This window comes from Grammomys surdaster, unplaced genomic scaffold, assembly GCF_004785775.1.
Source record: "Grammomys surdaster isolate TR1022 unplaced genomic scaffold, NIH_TR_1.0 358, whole genome shotgun sequence".
In the NCBI taxonomy this organism is placed as follows: Eukaryota; Metazoa; Chordata; class Mammalia; order Rodentia; family Muridae; genus Grammomys; species Grammomys surdaster.
The window spans coordinates 785,127-809,046 of record NW_021604777.1 but is presented as its reverse complement, the minus strand read 5'-3'; the positions used below and the strand labels follow the sequence as shown (position 1 = coordinate 809,046).

The window sequence follows — 23,920 nt, the reverse complement described above, 5'->3', positions numbered from 1 at the left end:
TTTTTTTTTTTCCGGCTTTCTTCCAAAGCTGTGAGCAGCTGGAATCAGGGATCTCATCTTCTCTTTCCCCTTTGTACTTCTTGCCTTCTAGCAGAAAGGATGAAGGGGTTGGCTGGATCTGCTTTCTCTTGGCTCATCTCTTGGTTGTCAGCATTGCACCATCAGCTTTGAAAGCAGCTGACCCCAGGTTGCTTCTGGCATTGAGCAGAACTGAAATAAACCTTTTGGGGAAGTTTGTTTTGTAAGTTCATGTTATTCTTGGTTAGGTCTTTCAGACTTTATTCTCAAGAAGCTGGGCTGCTGTTCTGTGTTTTGTTTTTAAGTTACACTCATTATAGTTTGTATGTCTGTGTATGCATTTGTATGTGCTCATGCCACTGTGGAAGTGGAGGTTAGAGGACAGTCAGCAGGAAGTTCTTCTCTCCCTCCACCCTGTATATCATGGTTGTCTAATTTCAATGGCAAGCACTTTTAACTTCCGAACTGTCTCACCAGCTTTTCTAAGTTGACTTCTTTCTTTCATTATTAGTAATAAAGCCTTTGGACTTTACCCTCTGCCTTTACTTAGATTTCTTGAAATTCTTTCCCAGTTCATTATTATTAGGACCAGTGTCAGTTTTGGAGCACTGCCGACTCTCGGATCTTTAGATAGAGCCTCTGAATAAGCACTATGGATCTTAGTAAAGGTGGAGGAGGCAGTTCTTGCCCTCAGAGCCATCTTGGGCAATGCAGGAATTTTAGCATCCTGCTCATTCTAGTGCCAGTGGTTCCCAGCTAGGTCTATAGAGGATGTTAATTTTAGTAGGGTGTAGCCACAATGTCTGGCATCTCTTTTATGTGCAGGACTCAGAATGCTGAGATGCATGATCCTGTTCTGGATCGTGTTGATGCCCTGCTGAGAAATGCTCTTCTGTTAGGGTACCCAGCCTTCCCTGAAGGTGTCAGTTATCTCACTTCATCTTGTTTTTGTTTTTTGAGGCAGAGTTTCTTTGTAGCTCTGGCTGTCCTAGAGCCCACTCTGTAGATCAGGCTGGCCTTCAACTCACAGAGATCTGCCTTCACTTCTGTCTTCTAATCGGTTCTTTGTTGATTAAAGTTGTACAAAAAGAAGTTGTCTTTCCTTCTTGGGGAACCTTAACCTGACAGCAAAGAGAGTTTGTCCGGTCACTCTACTTTGGACTTCTTGTCTGAGCCGTCAGCTCAGCACTCACGGGTGACACCCTTCTGTGGTCAGAAGGCTTGGGGCTTTTATCTTTGTTCAGGTATCTACTTGATATCTTTGCACCAAGAAATACCCTCCCAGCACCTAGGCACATAGTTTCATAGATTTTCTTTTTCACGAGACAGAGTATCATGTACTCCATGTTAGCTTTGAGACTTCCTGTGCAACTTTGAATTTACTTAAAAAAATAATTTTATATGTATGGGTGTTTGATCTATGTGTATGTCTGTGTACCTGGAGGTCCAGGAGGTTTTGGTTGACCTGGGGTTGTTGTTAGAGGTGGTTGTGATTTACCCTGTTGGTGCAGGAGTTGAACTCGGGGCTTTATAGATGCTAGGCAAGCATTCTGTGAACTAAGCTAGTCTCAGAAAACACTATATGCCTTTTATTTCCTTACTAGTTTTGTAGTGCTGGAATTGAATGCTGTAAGGTCTTGTGCAGCCAGTCAGCTGCTCGCCCTACTGCTGAGCTTCTACAGCCCAGCCTGAGTCCTTAAACTAGGTGGGTTTTTGTTTTTTTTCCTGTTAAAACTGAGTCCAGCCTTCTCCATCTTTGTGATTCTCATGAGATTTGCCACCTTATGTTTATACTGTTCATATTGTTAATATAGTACTCTGAAGCTACAGAGTGTGTTTTTGCACAGGCTATTTTTAAATTCATTTTTCTTTTATAAACATCCAATATTTTCTTTGTTGCTTCTTTCTTAGTTATCTTTTTGTTGCTGTTGTTGAGATGGGTTTTCACTCAGTGTAGCCCTGGCTGTCCTAGAACTCACTCTGTACAGCAGGTTGTCATTAAATTCAGAGATCTGCCTGCTTCTGCCTCCCCAGTGCTAAGACTAAAGGCATTCACCACCACACCTGGCTGTCTTTTTTGGTTGTCTTGATTTCAAAGTTCTATTTGGAGGTGGGTTTTTTTTTTTTGTTTGTTTGTTTGGTTTGTTTTTTGTTTTTGGTTTTGGTTTGGTTTGATTTTTTTTTTTTTTAAAGGAATGGTGGTTAGCTCTTCCCCGTCTTGAGTGTGTCCATATTTCATAGTGCCCAGACAACTGATGAGTTCCTGAATATCAGCTGGAAGACCAAGATGGCAGTTGGCAGGCTATTCACTCAGCTCTCTGTGTAGAGCACTCAGGCTACCACAGCTTCTTGTCCCCTGGTGTAGATCGGGGCCGCGGGATTGCTAGGCCCTTTTTAGAAGTGGACTGGTTAAGTGTGGCAATACCCTTTCCCTTCTTCTGTTGTTTACCAAATTCTTGTATTAAAGCTCCCAAAGTGGTGGTGGCCACGCCTTTAATCCCAGCACAGAGGTAGACAAGCACATCTCTTGAGTTTGAGGCCAGCCTCCTCTACAGAGAAAGTTCTAGGACAGCTAAGGCTACATAGTGAGACCCTGCCTTTAAAAACAAAACAACAAAACAAAAAGCTCTGTCCACACTTGCTGGACTGGAATTCTCCAGAGTTGGTTCAGGTTGCTTATGGTAGGCACCTGAGGTTGATAAACAGACAGTACTCTGTGAGACACCGATTTATACATTCCTTCAGTGTGTCCTCCTCTGCAGTCCTTTCTGAGTTAGACCTCAATAACATTACCCCTTCAGCTTTCCTTGCCCTACTGTGCCTTACAAACTGGTGTGCCATTATGGGAATGTGTGGTGCTAAGGATTTTTTGGTTTTGGTGACATAGGAGCCAATATGGTGACATTTGTCATTGTGAACCATGGCTGCATAAGGAGAGGACTTTCCTGTATTAGAGGTCATGTGAGTCGGGACAGAGAAGATGGAGCCTCCTAGATGAGACAGGGCTGACGTTTATGTTGTAGGTGAGACGGCATCTTGGGTGTATGAGAGGCCATCATTCGATTGGTTGTGAGGCCTGATTGAGGTAGTGGGGAGTGGCAGGCTTGTAGGATGTGACCATGTATGTGTGGGCATGAGTCATGGTACATGCTGGGTGACATGGGTTAATAAAATGCCTTCTGTATGTTCATTGGTGTTGGGGAAGTGGTGGTGAACATAGGGCTGATACACAGTGGAAAACCAAGTGACAGACAATGTAAAGACATTTACACCGGATTCTGAAACAGTCCTAGTTGTGGTGGTCCTTGTTTCTCAGAGAAGGGACATTGCTACATTGTTTAGGAGAACCCTCCTAGTTTAAGTTGTTATGATGTGGTTTCTAGCTCCTTGACTTACCGTGCTGTTGATAGCTGAAGAAACTAAGGCTCAGTGTTGTAGACTGGTTGGTTGTGCTCTTTGCCTGTGCACATCCTGGGATGGAGTTCTGAAATTTCAACTTAAAGTGTTAGGTAGGAAAGATTTGTGGGTATCCATTGGCCTTTCCTTGCCTTCTAGACCCAGGCTCATTCATTTTTATAGCCTCAACTTCCTGTACACAGCTAGTGCTAGAAATAGTTAGCTCTGTAGGCCCCTGTTGCATGTTTACCCCTGTGTAGTTGCTGGGGGACAGTTACTTTTTTGTTTATTTTCAGTTATTCTCCCCTCCCCCTGGTAAAAGTCTCACTTTGCAGCCCTAGCTGGCCTGAACCCACAGCAGTCCATCTGTGCTGTTCTCCCAAGTATTGGAATTCCAAGTGTGAGCTACCATAGCTGGCTCTGCTGAGGGTATTTAAACAGGCAGTACGACCAGCCCAAAGAGGAGGGTGTTATATCTGTAGATTCATGGTTCCCTCGTTGTGTTAAATGAGTTATTTGAGATTGGGCCTTGGCTTGGTCTGGGGCATGGGTCTTAGAGGCAATGACACCGCAGATGGGACTACCCTGGCTGCATGCTTCCTAACCTGATGCGGTGTATTCTAGTCCTCATGAAAATGTTGTCGTTAGTGATGTTGTCACCTGGTTTAATTTGAGGGAGTCAGGAGGGATCTGAATGTGTGGTGCTTTCCCTGACTTGACACCTCTTTATGCTTTGTTAATCAACAGGAACTTGAAGAGATCCGCAAATGTGGAATGAAAAACTTCCGCAACATCCAGGTTGATGAAGCTAATTTATTGACTTGGCAAGGGCTTATTGTTCCTGTGAGTATTGAACACTTCCACTTTTTACTAGATTATTCTTTCAGGTGGTGTGCCGCTGCTGCTGGCCATATCTCTGTGTTCCTCAGTAAGTTCCTAGTCTGAGCAGACCATAGAAGGGCAGAAGTGGGCCGTGGCTACAGGGTGACAAGCAAGATAGAGTATGCCCTTGTACTCTTGAGTAAAATCCTGGCTTTACATTGGTGTTTTAAAATGTAGATGCCCCAAACCTTCCAGATCTGTGGTTATTTACAAAGGAAAAGGAGTATGCATCTGCTTCTCTTGTTCCCATTCCCCTGGCTTTTGAATAACTTGCCCTGTTTATAAGGTTGAGACTCCTGTCTGTCTGCTTTGGTAGAGAGCTGGCTTCCCATACAGTTTCTCCATGGATTTTCGTCTGTGACTAACCTTTCAGACACCTGTGCTTTATTCGCGCCACACTCCAGTATGTGCCTTGGCTTGTCTCCAATCTCTAGTCCTAATTGCCTCTGTTGTTCTTCCCTCTACTGGGCTTTCCAGAAGCTTCTCCAGTGTCTGCCCCCAGTAGCCCTACATCCTTCAAGGATACCTTCCAACAGGCTCAGCTTCTTCCTAAGAAGACTTTGCTTAGTTCTATCACTCTTGATTGATTTTGTGTCTTTTCCTCCATAGTCTCTGACCCCCTTCTCCTTCTGGAGACTTGAGCTGCACTTGACTTCAGCATGTAACTTCCTGTTTGTTTCACTCTCTTGAAATGCTTCACACCAAACACACAGTCCCTCTCAGTGGTCACATATCTGATGCTTGCTTGCCTCCGGAAGCTTTCACCCTTTGCCAGGGTCCCAGTCCTTAAGTCTGTAATCAGTTTCGATATGTGCTGGCTTGCTACTAATATCTCCTCACTCTTTTTCTCCTGTTTTTATCTCTGGAGACCTTTCTTTTTTTTTCTTTTTTTTTTTTTTTTTTTTTTTTTTGGTTTTTCGAGACAGGGTTTCTCCAGTAGCCCTGGCTGTCCTGGAACTCACTCTGTAGACCAGGCTGGCTTCGAACTCAGAAATCCGCCTGCCTCTGCCTCCCAAGTGCTGGGATTAAAGGCGTGCGCCACCACCGCCAGGCTTTCTGGAGACCTTTCTGACATCAGGTTGTTTGCTATACGTGAAAGATTTCTACCCATCTCCCTCCCCTTGCCTTCTCTCTAGAGGTGGACTCTTTGTCTGATGTATAGCCTCACTTGGACATTGGAGACTTGCAGTCACCTTAGCCTACGACGTTGACCTACATCGATAAGCTCTCCAACTTTCTTTCTTCCACACTCACTCTTTCTTTTCTCCTTTGTCCATCTGAGCCTCAGGTTCTTTCCCTGTATCAGACACACCTTTCATTGGTACTTACAGTTGTTTTCTCATTGAGAGATTGCAATCTTTATCAAGGAAGATTGCAGAGTATACTTACTGAAGATCCTTTATTCTTGATTCTGATTATAACATTAGACAGCAAACAGGCATGATGATTTTAAATCTGGGAGCTTCTAGTCTAGATGTAGAAATAAATCTTCTGAGGTTTTTTTTTTCTTTTGGTTTGTTTGTTTTGCTTGAAGTTGGTTGGGCTCAGCACACAGGGAGAGTCGCTGGGAAGCCCTTAGCTACTAGGGGCTGGCCTGTGTCTATAGCTCTAACCTGTATGACCTGTCAGAATTACATGGGACAGTCAGAGTCATCTGATCCATCTCTCTGTCCCTTTTCTAATTGAGATTGTATATTACTAAAATGTCAATGACTGACCCATGGTTCTTTGGAAAAAAGAGAGGAATGAATGAATGAACTGGTTTTAAGTGGCAAGGCTGGGATAGTGTTATTGTGTCAGGTCACTGTCAGCAAACTGCCAGCAGCTCACACCAAGGTCCTGGCTGAACCTATGACATAGTGGTCAGAGGGCTTATTATGGTACAAGATTGGCTAGTCAAATCCTAGTGTGTGCTTTGAGGATATGGAAGTATCTAGGTGCCAAAGATTTGCCTTCATTTGAAGCAGCTGCACTCCAGTGCCAACTGTGGCAGGGGCTGCTCAAATCTTTTCATTGCCCCATTTCCCTGCTGTGATCATTGTCCAGGGTATTTCTTCTTTCCTCAGGATAGTTATTGTCTGTGATTCCTCCCCTGGGCTTAGTTCTTTTGCATCACAGGGAATAGGCCCCCACAGGAATTTTCTATTTAAGTTCACCTGAAGTCTACCCACTTAGAGTGAAAGTAGACTTAGCTAATAAAATCATGGCACTTCAATCTGTATTCTTTCCTACCCTTCCATTTTATAGGAAGATGCTGATCCTTAGTCCTTAAGCCTGGCTGAAGCACTCAAGGGGTGAAGTGGCCGAGTGACACTTTTACAGAAGGTGCCTCAGTACCATGCAGCTCTGGTTCACTTATCTGTCTTTTGAGGCACTGGGGACTTAACCTAGAACTTTGTGGATGTAAATGCTCTATCACTAAGTTCATTGTCCTGTCCCTTTAGTATTTTTGTTATATATGAGTGTTTTGCCTACATGTATGTCTGTGCACAATGTTCATGCCTATTGTCCTCAGAGGCCAGAAGAGGGCTTTGGATTCCCTCAGAATTTAGTTAGCTGCCCCATGGGTGTTGAGAACCAAACCTAGATCCTCTGTAAGAATAATAAGTCCTCTTAACTTTTGAGGCATTTCTCCAGTACCACCATTAAATTAATTTTAATTAATTAATCAGTTAATTAATTAATTAATATTGAGTCTCTACATAGTCCTGGCTGCCCTGAAATTATATAGCCCATTTGACCACCTATCTCAGCCTTCTGAGTGTTAGGACCATAACAATGTCATCTTTTCTAGGGCTTTAGAAGTAGGGAATTGAAGGCTCCAGCACATTAGATCTTTTTGGTTTTGCGGGACAGGGTTTCTTTGTGTAGTCCTGGCTGTCTGGAACACTCTCTGTAGACCAGATTGGCCTTGAACTCAGCTTCCCAAGTACCAGGATTAAAGGCATTCACCACCATTGCCCAGCTCATTTTAGAACTATTTTTTGAGTATATATTTCTTTTTTAATTTTGCCAATTTTTATTGACATTTTGTGTTTTGAGGCTTCATTTTTTTATTGTCTTCTCTTTTTTGTCTTTATGTATATGTGAAATATGTTTTTACATTTTATTTATTCTATGGATCATGTGTTGTATATGTCATTTTGTACTTATTGGAGGTTAGGGGAGTTGGATCTCTCCTATTTTGTTTTCTTCTCTATATTTATATCTCATGTCTTAAATGAGAATATAGGTTTTTATGGTAGTAAAGAATGTTGTTTGGTAAATATGGAGGTTGAATCTTGAACAATAGAAGGAATGTGTACTCTTTCAGCTTGTCTGGGCAGTGCCATGTCATGTCCTGTGTATCTTGGGAAGAGTGCTACCTCAGGCCAAATGCCCCAGGCTTGACATTTAATTTAATTAGCAACATATATGGGCCCAGTCTGCCATTTGTGCTTTTGTTAGATCATGGAGAAAGTCTTCAGACTAAGAAAGTAATGTTGTAGCCGGGCAGTGGTGGCGCACGCCTTTAATCCCAGCACTTGGGAGGCAGAAGCAGGCGGATTTCTGACGCCAGCCTGGTCTACAGAGTGAGTTCCAGGACAGCCAGGGCTACACAGAGAAACCCTGTCTCGAAAAGCCAAAAAAAAAAAAGAAAGAAAGAAAGAAAGTAATGTTGTGATATGAGCCTACTGAAGGTCAATGGTTCGTATGAGCATTGTCCCATTTAAAAGCCTTTTTCCATTGGTAACAAAATCTGAAAACTTGCTGATGTCATTAGGACATTTGGATATCCAGGACGGATGCTACTTTTGTTTATGACAGGGTCTTTTACCTGGTTGAGATACAAGGTATTAGACTGTTCTATGTCAGGGAGCTAGAGACTTGTCCTGACTTTATTTCTAGGGTCAGTGGTAGATTCAGAGGAGGAAGACGAGAGGTAGAATGGAGTCTGGGGATTCTTGAAGGGGTGCCATGTAGAAAGAATAGGAGCTGGGTGTGGTGATGCACAATTTTAATTTCAGCCAGAGGGAGACACAGCTCTAAATTAGAAGCCAGATGGCTATAGCAAGACCCACCCCCACCCCCTCAAAAAGGGTAAGAAGACCGTAGATAATTTGGTGCCGGATGACAAAAAGTTTCCTCTTGGATTTAACTGTAATAAAATGGCTTGGTGGCTTGGAGATTGGTGGCAAGAAATGAAGAATCTGAAATGTTTTACCCTTTTCCAAACTTACAGGGTAGCCTGCCATTTTATTTGGATGTTCATCCCACATGAGACCTCAGACAAATACAGGTTATAGCAGGCATTTGAAACACTGGTGCATTTGCTTGATTGGCTTTGATTCAAGGTTCCACAGAAGACACAAATCTGGATACTTGCAAGTATTATAGATTACATTAAAGGAGAGAGAGCCTGAGTAGTTTAGGGATTTTAGGCTGGTTATTCAGCTACTGTCTTGCTTGTCAGACTTGCAAATGTGGATAATGACAGCATTTGCAAGTGAGACTTGTTCTAGAACAGATAGATTAAGAAAGGACAGAAAATCATCAACATTTTAGTGAAGTTATATAGAAACGTTGTTGTTGGTTTGTTTTTTTGGGGGGAGGGGGGAGGCAGTGATATGTTGGTGTTTTGCCTGCCTGGATGTCTATGGGAGGGTGTTGGATCCCCTAGAACTAGAGTTAGAAATTGTGAGCTGTCATGTGGATACTGGGAGTCTAACCCAGGTCATCTGGAAGAACAACCAGTATTCTTAACCATCTTTCCAGCCTAAAATGTTTTTATTATTGCTATGCTGTTTATAAATAAATATTTATAAAATAAGGGTGTGTGTGTGTGTGTTTTGTGTATGTATTTGTGTTTCTGTTGTTAAAAGGTTTTATATGTTTTGTGTTGTGGGTTGTCCTGATGCTGTTTGTATTCTGATGTTAATTCTGTTTCCTCAAAAGAAGTCAGGTGATCTCGTGTAAACTTTCTACCTATTTGACTTGGTCAGTAAAGGCTAGAGCCTGTGACTGGCTAGTGGAGGGGAAAGGCCTGTGACTGGGACTGGAGGTTTGAGAGTGGGGCAGGTAGGTAGAAGGGAAAAGGACGAGAGGGGAAGGAGAGAGGACTGAAGAAGAGGAGGAAGCCACGATGGACCAAAACCACATGGCCAGGAGAAACCACAAGTAACAAGGGGTCTTAGAGCTGGGAATAAGTTAGTATAGTGTTAGATCTAGGCTTATAGCTTATAATTATAATAACTAGATTGCATGTTTTTTATATGGGCTTATTGGGGTTGGAAATTCCAACAACAAATTGGTGCCCCCACATGGGGTGCCGTCTGTTAAATATTTAATTAATCCCAGCAGCACTTAGGGTGGCCTTGAATTCTCTGTCCCTCTTCCTAAGCTTCCTGAAATCACTGAGTATTAGAATTATAAGCTTGTATACTGTCTGTGGTAGTTTAAATGTAATTGGCCCTCATATTCACATAGAGAGTAGCACTATTAGGAGGTGTGGACTTTTTGAAATAGCTGTGGCGATGTTGGAGGAAGTGTGTCATTGTGAAGTGGGCTTTTAGGTCTCATATATGCTTAAGCCATGCCCAGTGGAACAATCTCCTTCTGCTATCTTCAGATCAAGATGTGGACATTTCAGTTCCTTCTCCAGTTCCATGTTTGCCTGTAGTCTGCCAAGTTTCCTACTCTTTTTTCTTTTTCTATTTTTTTTTTTTTTTTTCTCCAGAGAGGGAATCACTATGTAGCCCTGGCAGTCCTGGAACTTACTGTGTAGACCAGGCTGTCCTTAAACTCAGAATCTGACTACCCCGCCTTCCAAATTCTGTGATTAAAGATGTGCAGCACTATGCCTGGCTGACCATTGGCAGCTCTTATAAAGGAAAGCATTTAATTGAGATTCGCTTACAGTTTCAGAGGTTTAGTCCATTGTTGTCAAGGCAGGAAGCACGGCAGCATTCGGGCAGATATTATGGTGCTAGAGAAATAGAGAGTTTGACATATGGATCTGGATCCACAGGCAGCAAAAAGAGAGCTAGACACTGGACTAAGCCTGACTTGAACAGTTCACAGCCACCTGTTCGGAGCTCCAGGGAGTCCAACACCTCCTTCTAGCTTCAATGGATACTCATACACATCTGTTATGCAAACACACAGACACATACACTTAAAGTTGAAAAAAGTTAACTAATGTGTGTGCATGTGAAATATCTTGAGGAGTAAATTCCTAAAAATTGTGTAAAAGATTGTTTTCTCCTTAGTGACCCAGTGTTTTAGCTGCCTTTGTACTGGACAAGTTTAGCTCTAGAATGTCAAGTTTTTACTTTTGCCCTTTAAGCCTGTGGTAGTTCATCTTCATTGTGAGCTTGACTGGATTTTAAATCACCTGAGGGTGTGTGGGGGGGGAAGAGGGGAGGGAATATGACTATGAATATACACATTTCCAGTGAGGACTAAGCTGCATGACCAAGGCTGAGTTGGCTGATGGCATTGTGAGCTGGATGGAGAAGGACAGGAAAACTGAGGGCAGTATTTTCCCCATACCTGCTTCCTCTCTGCTGTTTCTATCCTGCTATGATAGACTGATCTCCCTGTCACTGAGACCTAAAGGAAATCATCCCCCAAGTTGTCTTATTTTGTTGCAGGGATGAGAATTGTAACTATTTCAGCAACTTTACCCAGCAGACAGACAGTTTTAATTTTAAGCACTTCACAAAAAAATAACTTGGTCAAGCTGGACATGGTTGCAGTTCCTTTGATCTTGATACTAGGGCAATGTAGGCTGCACTTTTTGTCCCCCTAGACTGTAATTTACACATACCAGAGCCATGTCTTTGCCTACATAAGTGTCTTAGTTAGGATTTTATTACTGTGAAAAGACACCATGACCACAACAACTTTTATAAAGCAACATTTAATTAGGGCTGGCCTACAGTTTTAGAGGTTCAGTTTCTTTTTTTTTTTTTTTTAGTTTATTTATTTATTATATATGAATACACTGTAGCTGTCTTCAGACACACCAGAAGAGGGCATCAGATCTCATACAGATGGTTGTGAGCCACCATGTGGTTGCTGGGATTTGAACTCAGGACCTCTGGAAGTGCAGTCAGTGCTCTTAACCACTGAGCCATCTCTCCAGTCCCTAGAGGTTCAGTTCATTATCATCATGGTGGCAAGCATGCCGGCACACAGGCAGCCATGGTATAGAGAAGGAGCTAAGACTTCTACATCTGGATTAGCAGTTAGCAGAAAGAGAGAGGGGTGGGAAGAGAGAAGAGGAGAGAGGGAGGGAAACTGGGCCTGGCTTGAGTGTTAGAAATTCCTCTTCTTCCCCCCTCACGCCCTTCTTCCACATCGGTCACATGTACTCCATATGGCTACACTTCCTAGTAGTGCCACTCTCTGGTGGCCGAACAGTCAACTCTCCGAGCGTATGGTGTCATTTCTACTCAAACCAGTACAGCAGGGAAAGAAGCTCATAGTAGTTATTTAGGTGAGCTTGTCTGTGAGCAGTTGGTAAGGAGAACCTTTACTCTTGTAGCAAAAAGAGTCTCTTTTTCCTTGTGTCTGGCACAGGGGATTTCACAAGTTTAGTTTCTCATTGTCCTGACCTTTGCTAACAGGAACATGTGGCCCCTCTCAACCTTCCAGCTTCTTGCACATAGCATAAGAAGCATGAAACAGAAGTTTGATCAGCCCTAGATGCTGAGTGAAGACATTTAGCAGCTCTTACCAGCCAGTAGTCTATAGGAGCAAGCTGTTTTCATGTGGCTAAAGCAACATAAACAGTTGGCTTTGGTCAGCTGTCTCCTCACTTCATCTCTTTCATTCTCTCCTAAAAACCAAACACAGTGTGGTAAAAAGTTAGCCATCCTCAGTGGAGCAGTAGAATACAGACAAGACAAGCCTTTTCATTGGTCTAGAAAACTGTGTTCCTTAAAGAGGGAATTGAAGTTTTGGTAAAATGTGGCTTAGCAGGTAAAAGTTCCTGGAACCAAGCCTACATTGTGATGGAAGGAGAAAATGCTTTCCTGACCTCCACATGCACAGTCAGTCACACAGATGATAAATAGCCAAACAAGCATAATTTATGATTTTTTTTTTCCCCCGAGACAGGGTTTCTCTGTGTAGCCTTGGCTGTCCTGGAACTCACTCTGTAGACCAGGCTGGCGTCGAACTCAGAAATCCGCCTGCCTCTGCCTCCCAAGTGCTGGGATTAAAGGCGTGTGCCACTTATGATTATTTTTAAGCAGTGGAATTGAGAAGGTTTGGTGGGATGAATTTTGAATGAGAGAGAGAGAGAGAGAGAGAGAGAGAGAGAGAGAGAGAGAGAGAGAGAGAGAGAGAGAGAGAGAAGAGCGCGAGCTGTTATTTCTAGCAATAGAGAGAGAAAGAGGCCTGTTATTTCTAGCAATGCAGGGCTGCCTTCTATACACAGGCATACTTGACTTTCCTGTGAGTTTTCCCCCTTCTGGCTAGTCAGTATTTCTCCATATTCCCAACCAGCCTGCCTGGCAGTGTCTCTGTGTGTATTCAGCACCTTGATTTAGGATACAACTTACAGTCTTAGCAACTTCTTAGCCAGCTACCTGTTCACATCCTCCCAGCATGTCCTGTGCTATTCTCTTCAACCTGACACCCTAGTCAGGTTTAGCCCTCTATCTACTAGAAGGCCTTTCCCTTCTTTCGCTCAGCCTACACCTATCTTCCTGAAGACATCATTCATTGCCTCCTGTCCTTGGTTGGAGTTAGAGTATAGGAATCTGGAGACTGGATACATATCAGTCTCAACTGCCAATGGGTACATCTGTTTGCTACAGAGTTTCTATTTAGGCCCAGGGTATATGGAGGTAGGATGAAGTATGGACTCCATGACCAAGGCAACTCTTAAAAAGGACATTTAATTGGGCTGGCTTATAGGTTCAGAGGTTCTGTCATTTATTATCAACGTAGGGGCATGGTGGCATCTAGGCAGGCATGGTGCAGGCAGAGCTGAGAGTTCTACATCTTCATCTGAAGGCGCTAGTGGAAGACTGACTTCCAGGCAGCTAGGGTGAAGGTCTTATAGCCCACACCAACAGGGCTGCACCTTCTAATAGTGCCACTCCCTAGGCTGGGCATATATAAACCATCACATTCTACTCCCTGGTCCCTATAGGATTGTTCAAACACATGAGTCTATGGGGGCCATTCCTAAACATAGAACAATGAAAAATACATTTAGTTCAACTTCCGAAGTCCCCATAGCCTATAGCAGTCTCAAGAATGTTAAAAGTCCAGAGTCTCTTCTGAGATCCATCCAGTCACTTAACTGTAATCCTCAAATCAAGACAGGGAACCAGCTGGTCTAATTCCAAACTCTGCATCTCCATGTCTGATGTCAAAGCAGTCTTCAGATCTCCAACTCCTTTTTCATCTTTGTTAACTGCAACACACTTCTTTCTCCTGAGCTGGTTCCACTTCCTGTTAGCAGCTTTCCTCTGGCATGTCTAACACCTTGGGGTCTCTAAGGCAACTTCAGTGTTATAGCTTCTTGTTTCTCTCTCCCTCCCCCCTCCCCCCTCTCTCTCTTTCTTTTTTAAGATTTATTTATTTATTATGTATACAGTATTCTGCGTACATGTATCCTGCAGGCCAGAGAGGGCACCAGAGCTCATTACAGATGGTTGTGAGCCACCATGTGGTTGCTGTGAATTGAACTCAGGACCTCTGGAAGAACAGACAGTGCTCTTAACTGCTGAGCCATCTCTCCAACAAAAACACGCCTCCACCCCACCCCCCTTTCTTGTTCCTATGTCTGGGATCCACACATGATCTTCTGGGGTCCTCCAAAGGGCTGGTGTCACTTCTCCAGCTCTGTCCTCTGTATCACTCTAAGCTCAGGTTGATCCACTCCACTGCTGCTGTTGGTGGTGATCCTTCCATGGTGCTGGCATCTCCAATACACTCCAATACAGTCTTCCACTGCAACTAGGCTTCACCAATAGCCTCTCATAGGCTGTCTTTGGTGCCAAGCCTCAAATCCTCTGCATGACCCCTTCAGTCCTGGACTGTCAACTACAACTGAGGCTGCACCTTCACCAGTGACCTTCCATGGCCTCTCACAGTGCCAAGATGCAGCTGCTCTCCATGGCCCCTTCATGCCACCTGGGTGACTCTTACACATTACCAAGAACAGCGGCAGCATGAGGTACAACCTTGGGTATTTCTGGCACACAGCTTCTTTGTGCTTTCAGAAAACACTTCCCAGAAGATTTCACCTCAGTGATGCTGGTCTCTTAATCACCACTAATTTCTTAGCTCCAGCTAACCAGCATCCATTGTCCCAGTAGTCCCTTCTATTTTTTTCACTCTAAAGCTAGAGCCACATGGCTGAAGCTGCCAGGTTCTGCTGCTTTCTGGGGCTGGAACATGCCCCCTCACCACCCCCCCCCCACATCCTGTTACCAGCTTTCTCCCTCCTCTGTAGACTGACCTTGAACTGCGAGGTCTGCACGGCTTTGTCTCCTGGATTAAAGGTGTGCACCACCATGTCTGGAGCTACACTCGGCTGGGCTGGGTAGGAGCTTGCACCCAAATCCCTTAATCGTTACCCCCTAGAACAGAGGGTTCTTTTCCATTTCACTTCCTGGTGCCCCTTTAATACTTGAACGGTGTATTTTATATTTTTCCTTTCTAAGCTTGCTGTACTTGTTCAAAACACTCTTCATGAGACTTAACCAGAGAACAAAATCTTTGATGGGCGTCTCTGAGACTTCCTTTGTCAATGCAATTAATCTGAGTCTCTTCACCTTAGCTTCAGGCAGACTCTTCAGACAATGGCAAAAAGCAGCCACATTCTTCACCAAAATACCACAAAAACAGTCTCTAGGCCACATACTGAAATTCTTCTCCTCTGAAACCACTTGGGCCAGGTCCGCACAGTTCAAATCACTCTCATCAATAAAGTCTTCCATATTCCAACTAGGATGGCCCATGAAACCCCACTTAAATTATTCCATGGCTTTCCAAATCCAAAGTCCCAAAATCCACGTTCTTCCAAACAAAAGCATGGTCAGGCCTATCACAGCAATACCCACTTCCCGGTACCAACTTCTGTCTTAAGGTTTTACTGCTGTGAACAGAAACCATGACCAAGGCAAGTCTTGAACAACATGTATTTGGGGCTAGCTTACAGGTTCAGAGGTTCAGTCCATTATCATCAAGGTAGGAGCATGGTGGCATCAGCTAGGCAGGCACGGTACAGGCAGAGCTGAGAGTTCTACATCTTCATCTGGAGGCTGATAGCAGAATACTGACTTCCAGGCAGCTAGGATGAGGGTCTTTTAGCCCACACCCACAGTGACATACCTATTCCAACAGGGCCACACCTTCTAATAGTGCCACTCCCTGGGCCAAGCATATACAAACCATCACAACCATTGAGCAGAGTACCAGTTTCAAAACCTACCATCACTTAGTATGCTCTGTATTGGGTTATTTGTTCTGGTGGCTCTATTCATAGCTTCATAAAAAAAGAAAATACTTCTAAAAGTAAAACTTGTCTGGTGAAGAACTTTCGGAATTTTATAGTAAGGAAATGGAACCATTGGGAATAGCAGAACACACTGGAAAACAGGGAGGCAGAGTTATGATGTTGGATAAGAACTTTGCATCAAAGTTTGCCTTGAGGAAATGAGAGTAAGTATCTGAGTGTATCTCTCCACCATCAACACAATTCTCCTAAAAATAAGGTAAACACATGAAGCTTTAGCACCATGTGTGAGTATCATGCATCCTTTTATAATTTCTCCTCCAATCTGCAAATTATGGGCCCAGAAGTATGAAGTTTTGACTGCTGGCCCCTCAGGATAGATCCTTGAGTTAAGTGTACTTACTCTTCAGCCTGATCAAGAACAGAGTTCAGTCCCTGCTGGGAGGAGGTGGGATGAAGTAGGGTTGCCACTGTGCTCCTGGATGGATATGTCTTACAAACCAGAGAGGCCAGATATAAAGGAAACCAGTACAGATGGAGGGTTCCTTAGTTCTGGAGGGGAGGAGGGATGACGAAAGGCCAAAGAGTTCATTTTAGGGACCTTGAGAGGGACATTTGAGGGACAGGGTAGGAGAGAATTGACTTGACAGGTTCTCTGCTAATCTCTGTATGCACATGCTGGCACATACACAATTTAAAACCGTTATCTCTGGGAGGAAAAGAAGAGACAACGAAATGTAAAATAGCAATAACAACAAAATCGTAACTCACAAATGAAGATGTACAGGCAAAGTTTAGTGATGTGCACCTTTACTTCTAGGCACTTGGAAGGCTAGGGCTTGAGCCTAGTATTTTTAGGGGTATCCTGACCTGGGCCTTCTCTTCTTTTAAAAATGAGACAGGGAGCCGGGCGGTGGTGGCACACACCTTTAATCACAGCACTTGGGATGCAGAGGCAGGTAGATTTCTGAGTTCGAGGCCAGCCTGGTCTACAGAGTGAGTTCCAGGACAGCCAGGGCTATACAGAGAAACCCTGTCTCAAAAAAAAACAAAAACAAAAACAAAACAAAAAAAAGAGACAGGGTAAGGTACTTGTGACATCAACTAGACATGGTGGCGTATACCTATAATTGCTAGGCATCAGCTAGCTACAGAGTGAGTTCCAGGACAGCCAGGCTACACAGAGAAACCCTATCTCGAAAAACCAAAAAAAAAAAAAAGAGAGACAGGGTAAGGTACTTGTGACATCAGCTAGACATGGTGGTGTATACCTATAATTTCAGGGCTCAGGGAAAAGAGGAATATTGTAAGTTCAAAGCTAGCTTCATCTGCATAGAGGGGAGGGAGCAAAAAAAAAAAAAAAGAGTCCTGGTGAGATGTTTGAGTGGGTAAGGGTGTTTCCTGCCAAGGCTGGTGTCATGACTTTACTTCCCTGGAACCCACAGGTGGAAGAAAAAAACTGATCCCTACCTGTCCTCCCCTCCACGTGTACACCCATGTGTGCCCACACATAAACACCCACACGGTGTTACAGAAAACTATTTAAAGACAGAAGTAGACAGATGACAAACAATATCATTTGTCATTGAGAGAAACTTGAAACAATAGTGAGGTGCCACTCCACATCTCTTAATATGCTGATAATAAAACATATCGGTAGCTTTAAGTGCTGGCAAGACTGAAGCAACAGTCATTGCCAGAGCTTTACAGATGGAACTCTGGAAGATGGTTGAAATACCTTCTACAGGGGCTGGGAAAATGGTTTACTGCACACATCCAGGAGTTCAAAACCATCTCTGACTCTAGCTCAAGGTATCTGACACCCTCTCTGGCTTCTCTAGCTACCCACACATTGTGTGCATACACACATACATCTTTAAAAATGTACCTTCCACAGCCTCACTATCAAACTGGTGGCACTATTTGTGGAGGACTGTGGAACTTTTAGGAGGCTGGGCTTGGCTGGTGGAAGTAAGTCACTAGGAGTGTGCTTTGTGGGTTTTAATCTGGGCCTCCCTCTGCTTTCTGTTTCTTTATCTACATTAATGAGAACTATGTGCTAATTTAAGCCTTTTTAAGTTATTTTGGGACTTAGTCCCAGTGAAGAAGAAAATACAGATAACTTTATATAAAACCAAACATACTCTTGCAACACGAGCCAACAATGGTGTTCTTTGTTCTTTTTTATCTGGACAGAAACCTACCCAGAGATATCTCTGTAGTAGGGTTATTTATGATTATCAAGATTTCCAGACAAATATCACTTAGCACTAAGTACATGAGCTAATTGCACATTATGGAAGAAGCCACTCAGAAACCTATCTATATTTATTCAGACTACTGTTAAAAAAAAATGCCGTCAAAGGTATGACGTATAAGCAACAGAAACATTTTTCTTAGTACCAGAGAGAAGCTGAGAAGTGTTAGTTCAAGTCATTGACAGACACAGTGTTTGATGGTTCTTAGTGTTTTGGTTAGAGAAAAGGATATTTTTAGCCCTCTAGGTATCTCTTTCATAAGGGACCCATATCTTGATGTGCCTGGCATTGATGAGTGGGTGTGTATATGCTCATGTTGCTGCCAAGGACTGAACCTCTGCCACCAAACTACACTTTTAGCCCTGATGATTTAGTTTTGTTGTTTTAAATTTTTATTTATTATTAGTTTAGTATGTGTGTGAGAGAGGGAAAAAATAGGCATATTTGCTACAGTACACAGACTTCTGTGGAATCAGTTCTCTCTTTCTGCCATATGGTTCTGAGGCTCTAACTCAGGTTGCCATGTTTGTGTTGCAAGTACTTTTACCCACTGAGCCAACGCTGATGCTTTTTATGGGTGAATTTGGGGAGGATATACACATTCAGATCATAGCAGCTCTACAATGTAGGATTCAAGTTCTAAGGTATAACTATGCAAAACTGATAAACCTACTATGACCTATGGCCTCCAAGTGATAAAGAAGTGCAGTGTAGGTTCATGGATAATAACATGTCACCTTTTTTGTTGTTGTTGTTGTTGTTGTTTTTCGAGACAGGGTTTCTCTGTGTAGCCCTGGCTGTCCTGGAACTTACTCTGTAGACCAGGCTGGCCATGAACTCAGAAATCCACCTGCCTCTGCCTCCCAAGTGCTGGGATTAAAGGTGTGTGCCACTACTGCCCGGCAACATTTCACCTTCTTAATGAAGAACGTTGATAATGAGGAAATATTGGGCCTCTGGGATTTTTTCAGCACTTTCAGCTTTACTAAAATCTACTCTAAAAAAGATAAAAATAGTCTACCTGTCTCATTTACGTTTCTGCTGCCATGAAGAGAGACTATGAGCAAGGCAGTTTATATAGAAGAAAAAATGAGCTGGGGCTTGTAGTTCTAGGGAGGAAGTCTAGGACCATCACAGGAAGAGGGTGGCAGGCAGGGAGGGGATTGGAGCAGCAGCTGAGAGTTTACATCTGATCCAGAAGAACAGGGCAGAGAGAGCGAGAGAGAACTAGGAATGGCATGGGCTTTTGGAAACCCCAAGCCCTTCCTCAGTGACATACTTTTCTCCAACAAGGCCGTTCTTCCTAATCTTTCCTTAGCAGTTCCACCAACTTCATACCAAGCATTCAAACATGAGCTATTAGAGGCCATTGCCATTCAAACTATCATACTACTAGAAAAATAGTAAGGCTGTAATAATGCAATTATGACATTGATTTCAGACCTTGTCACAGTTTACTGAGCATCTTAGCTAGAAATCCTGATTGGTTGTTGGATTACCTTTTTGGTAGAGGGCTTTAGTTGGTGTATCATTGGTAATAATTAATGAACAATTAAAGCAGCCCTGGCTTAGCCATAGTTATGTGAACTGTGTTCCCCTCCTTTTCTTTTAGGACAACCCTCCATATGATAAGGGAGCCTTCAGAATTGAAATCAACTTTCCAGCAGAGTATCCATTCAAACCACCCAAGATCACATTTAAAACAAAGATCTACCACCCTAACATCGATGAGAAGGGGCAGGTGTGTCTGCCAGTAATTAGTGCTGAAAACTGGAAGCCAGCCACCAAGACTGACCAAGGTGAGGCATGTCCTTTCTTCTCCCCGCCTTAGAGCGAGCTCTTCTCTGGAGTACTGCTTTGAGACGGGAGCTCGCAGGTTCTCTGTCAGACAGAGGTGAGAAGACTACCGCTCGAGTGCTGTAGTGTAGAAGTGCTGCTGAGGGAGGCCTTGCCGTCCTGCAGGGCTGCCGCGGCTCGGTTGGCCTGTTGACTGTGCGGAGGCCTGGGCCCCTGGAGGTATAAAGAGAATGCAAAAAGATGTGATGGTGCCTGATAGAGAGAGTGAGGGCAGTGCTGGATGCATATAGTGGTCAGCATCTGGAGTCAGCCCAGCAGAAAGGCAAGCTAACAGAAGGTATAAGCCAAGAACTGTAGCTCCATTAGAAGGTTTGGGTTCAAGACGAAATATACAGTCAGATTTGGGGAGCATTTCTGTGACTTAGCTAGCTACAGCGTCTGTAACTTGTTAAAAGTAGGTGTGGCTGTGTATGGCTGTGGTTCATTCTCTTAGAAAAGTATTTGATTCTGTGTCGTCATTGTTCCCTCACAAATCCAGAGGCCTTGCTGAGTTGTTAACCTGTCTGGGGAGAAGAGCCTCTACACCAGGCCCTCTGTCACTGGCCACAATTGAGTCTCCTGAGAACAGATGACGTGGAGACTCACAGGAGCTGGGTGCACATGCTTCACCTCCTCCTAGCCCTCCTTTATCTTCATATATCTGTGTATACAGCCCGGCACTGCTGTTCAGGTTGGGGTGCTCTCCTCCCTCCAAAGAGCCACATAGGTTAGAGTAGTTTTCTATTCTTTTGTAAAATATACTTATTGGCTATAAGAATTTCATGCAGTGTGGTGATGGCACACACCTTTAATCCTAGCACTAAGGAAGCAGATTTTTGTGGGTTCCAGGACAGCCTAGTCTAAAAAGTGAGTTCTAGGAATCCAGGACTACATAGAGAAATGTTGTCTTTAAAAGTTTGGGTTTTTTGTTTATTTTGTTTTCATTTTGTTTTTTTTTGGGTTTTTTTTTGTTTTTTGGGGTTTTTTTTTTTTCATTTCAGGTATAGTGTTAGAATTACTGTTTTTGTGATTTGGGAAAGCTTAGGGCTTCTTCCTAGAAAACGAATTACTTGTCTTTGTAGCATGGCTTTGATTATGATATCTTAGTCAATAATAGCACTTGATGGCATATTCTCCTATTTCTGTTAAACTGTGGCTGTGGTTTATGACTGCAGAGATGGTTCACTGGATGCTGTTCCTGAGAACCCATACAGTAGAATTCTGTGACTCTAGTTCCAGGAGTTCTAATGTCCTCTTCTGGCCCCCCAGGGTACCAACCAGGCTTGCATAGACATACATGCTAATATATATTAACGTTAGTTAGTTCATTAGTTAATTAAAGATGAAACTAGCTTAAAGTAGCAGTTTATTGCTGTTTCTATAGATTGACTGTCTCAAACAGGGGTGGTCATTCTTGGGGACAGTCAGGTACTCTTATTGTGGGGTAAGTTATCCCACTTGTCATCATCACATGGGTGGCAGTTGGTGCTGGCTAGGCACGTGGCTCTCTTTGTGCTGCTTATTTTCTGTGAAGAGAATTGGGCCTCATAGCAATGGAGGAGCTCTAGGATGAAAGCAGAAGCAACAGGCTACCTACAACTTGATGTAGTGCTACTACTGTTATTGTGTCCTTTCTAGATCCTGTTGGTCAAACAAGTACATCCTTAGGCAGAATATTCAGATTGGTAGAGGTGGGTACATAGACAGAGGAGGGGGCCACTGGCACCAAGTTCTCTTATTCTCTCTACATGTTTGCCTGAATGTCTATTTGTGCACCATGTACATGCAATGCTGAGGAGCTCAGATGGCATCAGATCTCCTGAGTGTAGTTACAAATGCTTGTGAGATGCCACATGAGTGCTCAGGAACTCAGGTCCTCTGGAGAGCCTTCTCTCCAGCCCCCGTCTCTCTATATACTTAAGTGAGGGTTATGTGGTACTATTGTGGCCATATGGTAGGTACTTTTGCGTTCACTGTTGGTGTTTGTCTGTTCTTGTTTCCTGACTGCTGTGCAGCGGTCACCATCCTGTATCACCTTCCCTTCTAATGTCCTGCAGTTCTGCATTTCCCAAAGCCGTGAAGTGAGCATGACACTTATTCTTCATAGCATCTGCTTGTGCATTGAAGGTCAGAGGACAGTTTGAGGGAGTCAGTTCTTTCCTTCTCTCATGTGAACGCTTAGGTTGTGAAGCTTGGAGGCAAGAGCTTCTATCTGCCAAGGATCCCTCTGTCCTGAAACCCTTGCATTACTGTTGACTGCAGTTCTGTCCATGCTAGGCCTGAGGGAGAAGCAACTCAGATTAATGGATATACATAATGTGGTACCTAGTCTTCCTTCTGTTTGTGTGACAGAAACATGACCAAAAACAACTTGGGGAGGTAAGAGTTTTATTTCAGTGTACAGCTTACAGTCCATCCTGAAGGGCAAGTCAGGTGTGGTGGTGTGCACCTTTAATCCCCGTACACTAGAGTTAGAAGCAGGTGGATCTCTGGGTTCGAGGACAGCCAGGACTACACAAAGAAACCATCTCAAAAAATAAAAAGAACTGAAGTAGAGACAATGGAATGATGGTGCTTACTGGCTTGCTCCTTGTGGCTTACTCAGTTTGTTGTCTTTCTTATATACCCCAGCAGCACCATCTGTCTGCCCAGGGTGGCACTGCCTACAATGAGCTGGGCCCTCGCACATCAGCTATCAGTCAAGGGAATGCTCTGTAGACTTGCCTACAGGCCAGTCTAGTAGAGGCATTTTCTCCACAGAAGGTCCCTCTTCCCAGATGACCCTGGCCTATTATCAGTGTGAGCAAAGACATCAGTGATATTTCCATACAGTGACATACTGTTAAGCCATAAAAAAATAATGAAGTATAGATTCATGGTAGAAGATATACACACTTGAAAAATAGGATGCTATATGAAATAATTACTCTCATAAAAACAACATGGTAATGTGATTCTGTATACAGCTCATGGATTGTGCATCTGTGGCCCAAGTCGACCTGGAACTATGGACCCTTATGTTTTTAAGTGATGTAATTGCAGCGGTGATGGTAGCACATCTACTTAAGGCTTATGAATTTGGGAATCTGTATACTGTGTAGCTTCTCAGTCATTACACACTTTCTGTGATGAGTCCTGTTTCTATAGTTCCTCTGAGCTGGGCTCATTGCTAACAGACAGGTGCAGCTTCATAAGATGCTTTTTTCCCCCATGATTAGAAATGCTGTAACTGAGTAGAGTGCATCATACCAGAGTAGGAACCTACCACCACTAACTGCCTGGAGAGGTGGCCCTATGTATAGAACAAGTATAAAGGTGAATAAGCCTACTATCTGCAGAGCACAGGGACCGACTGGAGCCAGGAGGTCCAGATGTTCTGGACTGTCTAGAAGATGATCTGTGCTAGTCTTATTTTCAGTTTTGGACGAGTGAATTTATTAAGTATATAGCAAGCCAAAGTAAAAGAATAAATAGTGCTGGGCGGCATACTCCTTTAGTCCCAGAACTTGGGGGGCAGAGGCAAGGGGACCTTTATAATCAAGGGTAGCCAAGCTTACTTAATAAGTTCCCGGCCAGCCATGCTACATAGTGAGACCCTCTCAGAAAATCAAGGATGAGAGGCTGGTTAGTGTGGCACCTGCACAGGGCAGGGCTTCTTTAAAGGTGACCAGTGGGAGTCTGCCCAAGAGAAGCTCGGGCAGAGCAGAGTCTCTTCAGGGGAGATTTCCATATAAAAACAAATTGCACATAGAACTTCAGCACAACAGAAACTGACAGGGGAAGTTGACGTATCAACTGAAGTTCCAAGTTATGCTTTCTCTGGATGACTGAGCCTCCGACTTCCACCTCCTTCCCACTGCAGGCATTTTGATATTGTGAGATAAACAGTAGTAACTTAGCGTTGGGAATGACTCACCTTCTAGCTGTTTTCAAGGCATAGTTTGTTTACTCTTAAGGTTTTTTGTTGTTCCCTACTTGCTGTCACTGAGTTGGGGGCATACTATTTGTCCTCAGATAAGGGCCCTTGGAGGATACCTGATGAAATGATGCTTGGTTCTGAAATTAGAGG

At 43.6% G+C, this 23,920-nt stretch overlaps 1 protein-coding gene across 1 annotated transcript in view; it reads left to right on the top strand.

The window, feature by feature from the left end:
* Positions 1 to 23,920, top strand: part of Ube2l3 (ubiquitin conjugating enzyme E2 L3) — a 44,764-nt gene that overhangs the window by 18,123 nt on the left and 2,721 nt on the right. The window contains exons 2-3 of the mRNA XM_028779663.1: positions 4,162 to 4,257; positions 19,628 to 19,814. Coding sequence (XP_028635496.1) covers positions 4,162 to 4,257; positions 19,628 to 19,814 — 283 coding nt within the window. The remainder of the gene's footprint in view (positions 1 to 4,161; positions 4,258 to 19,627; positions 19,815 to 23,920) is intronic.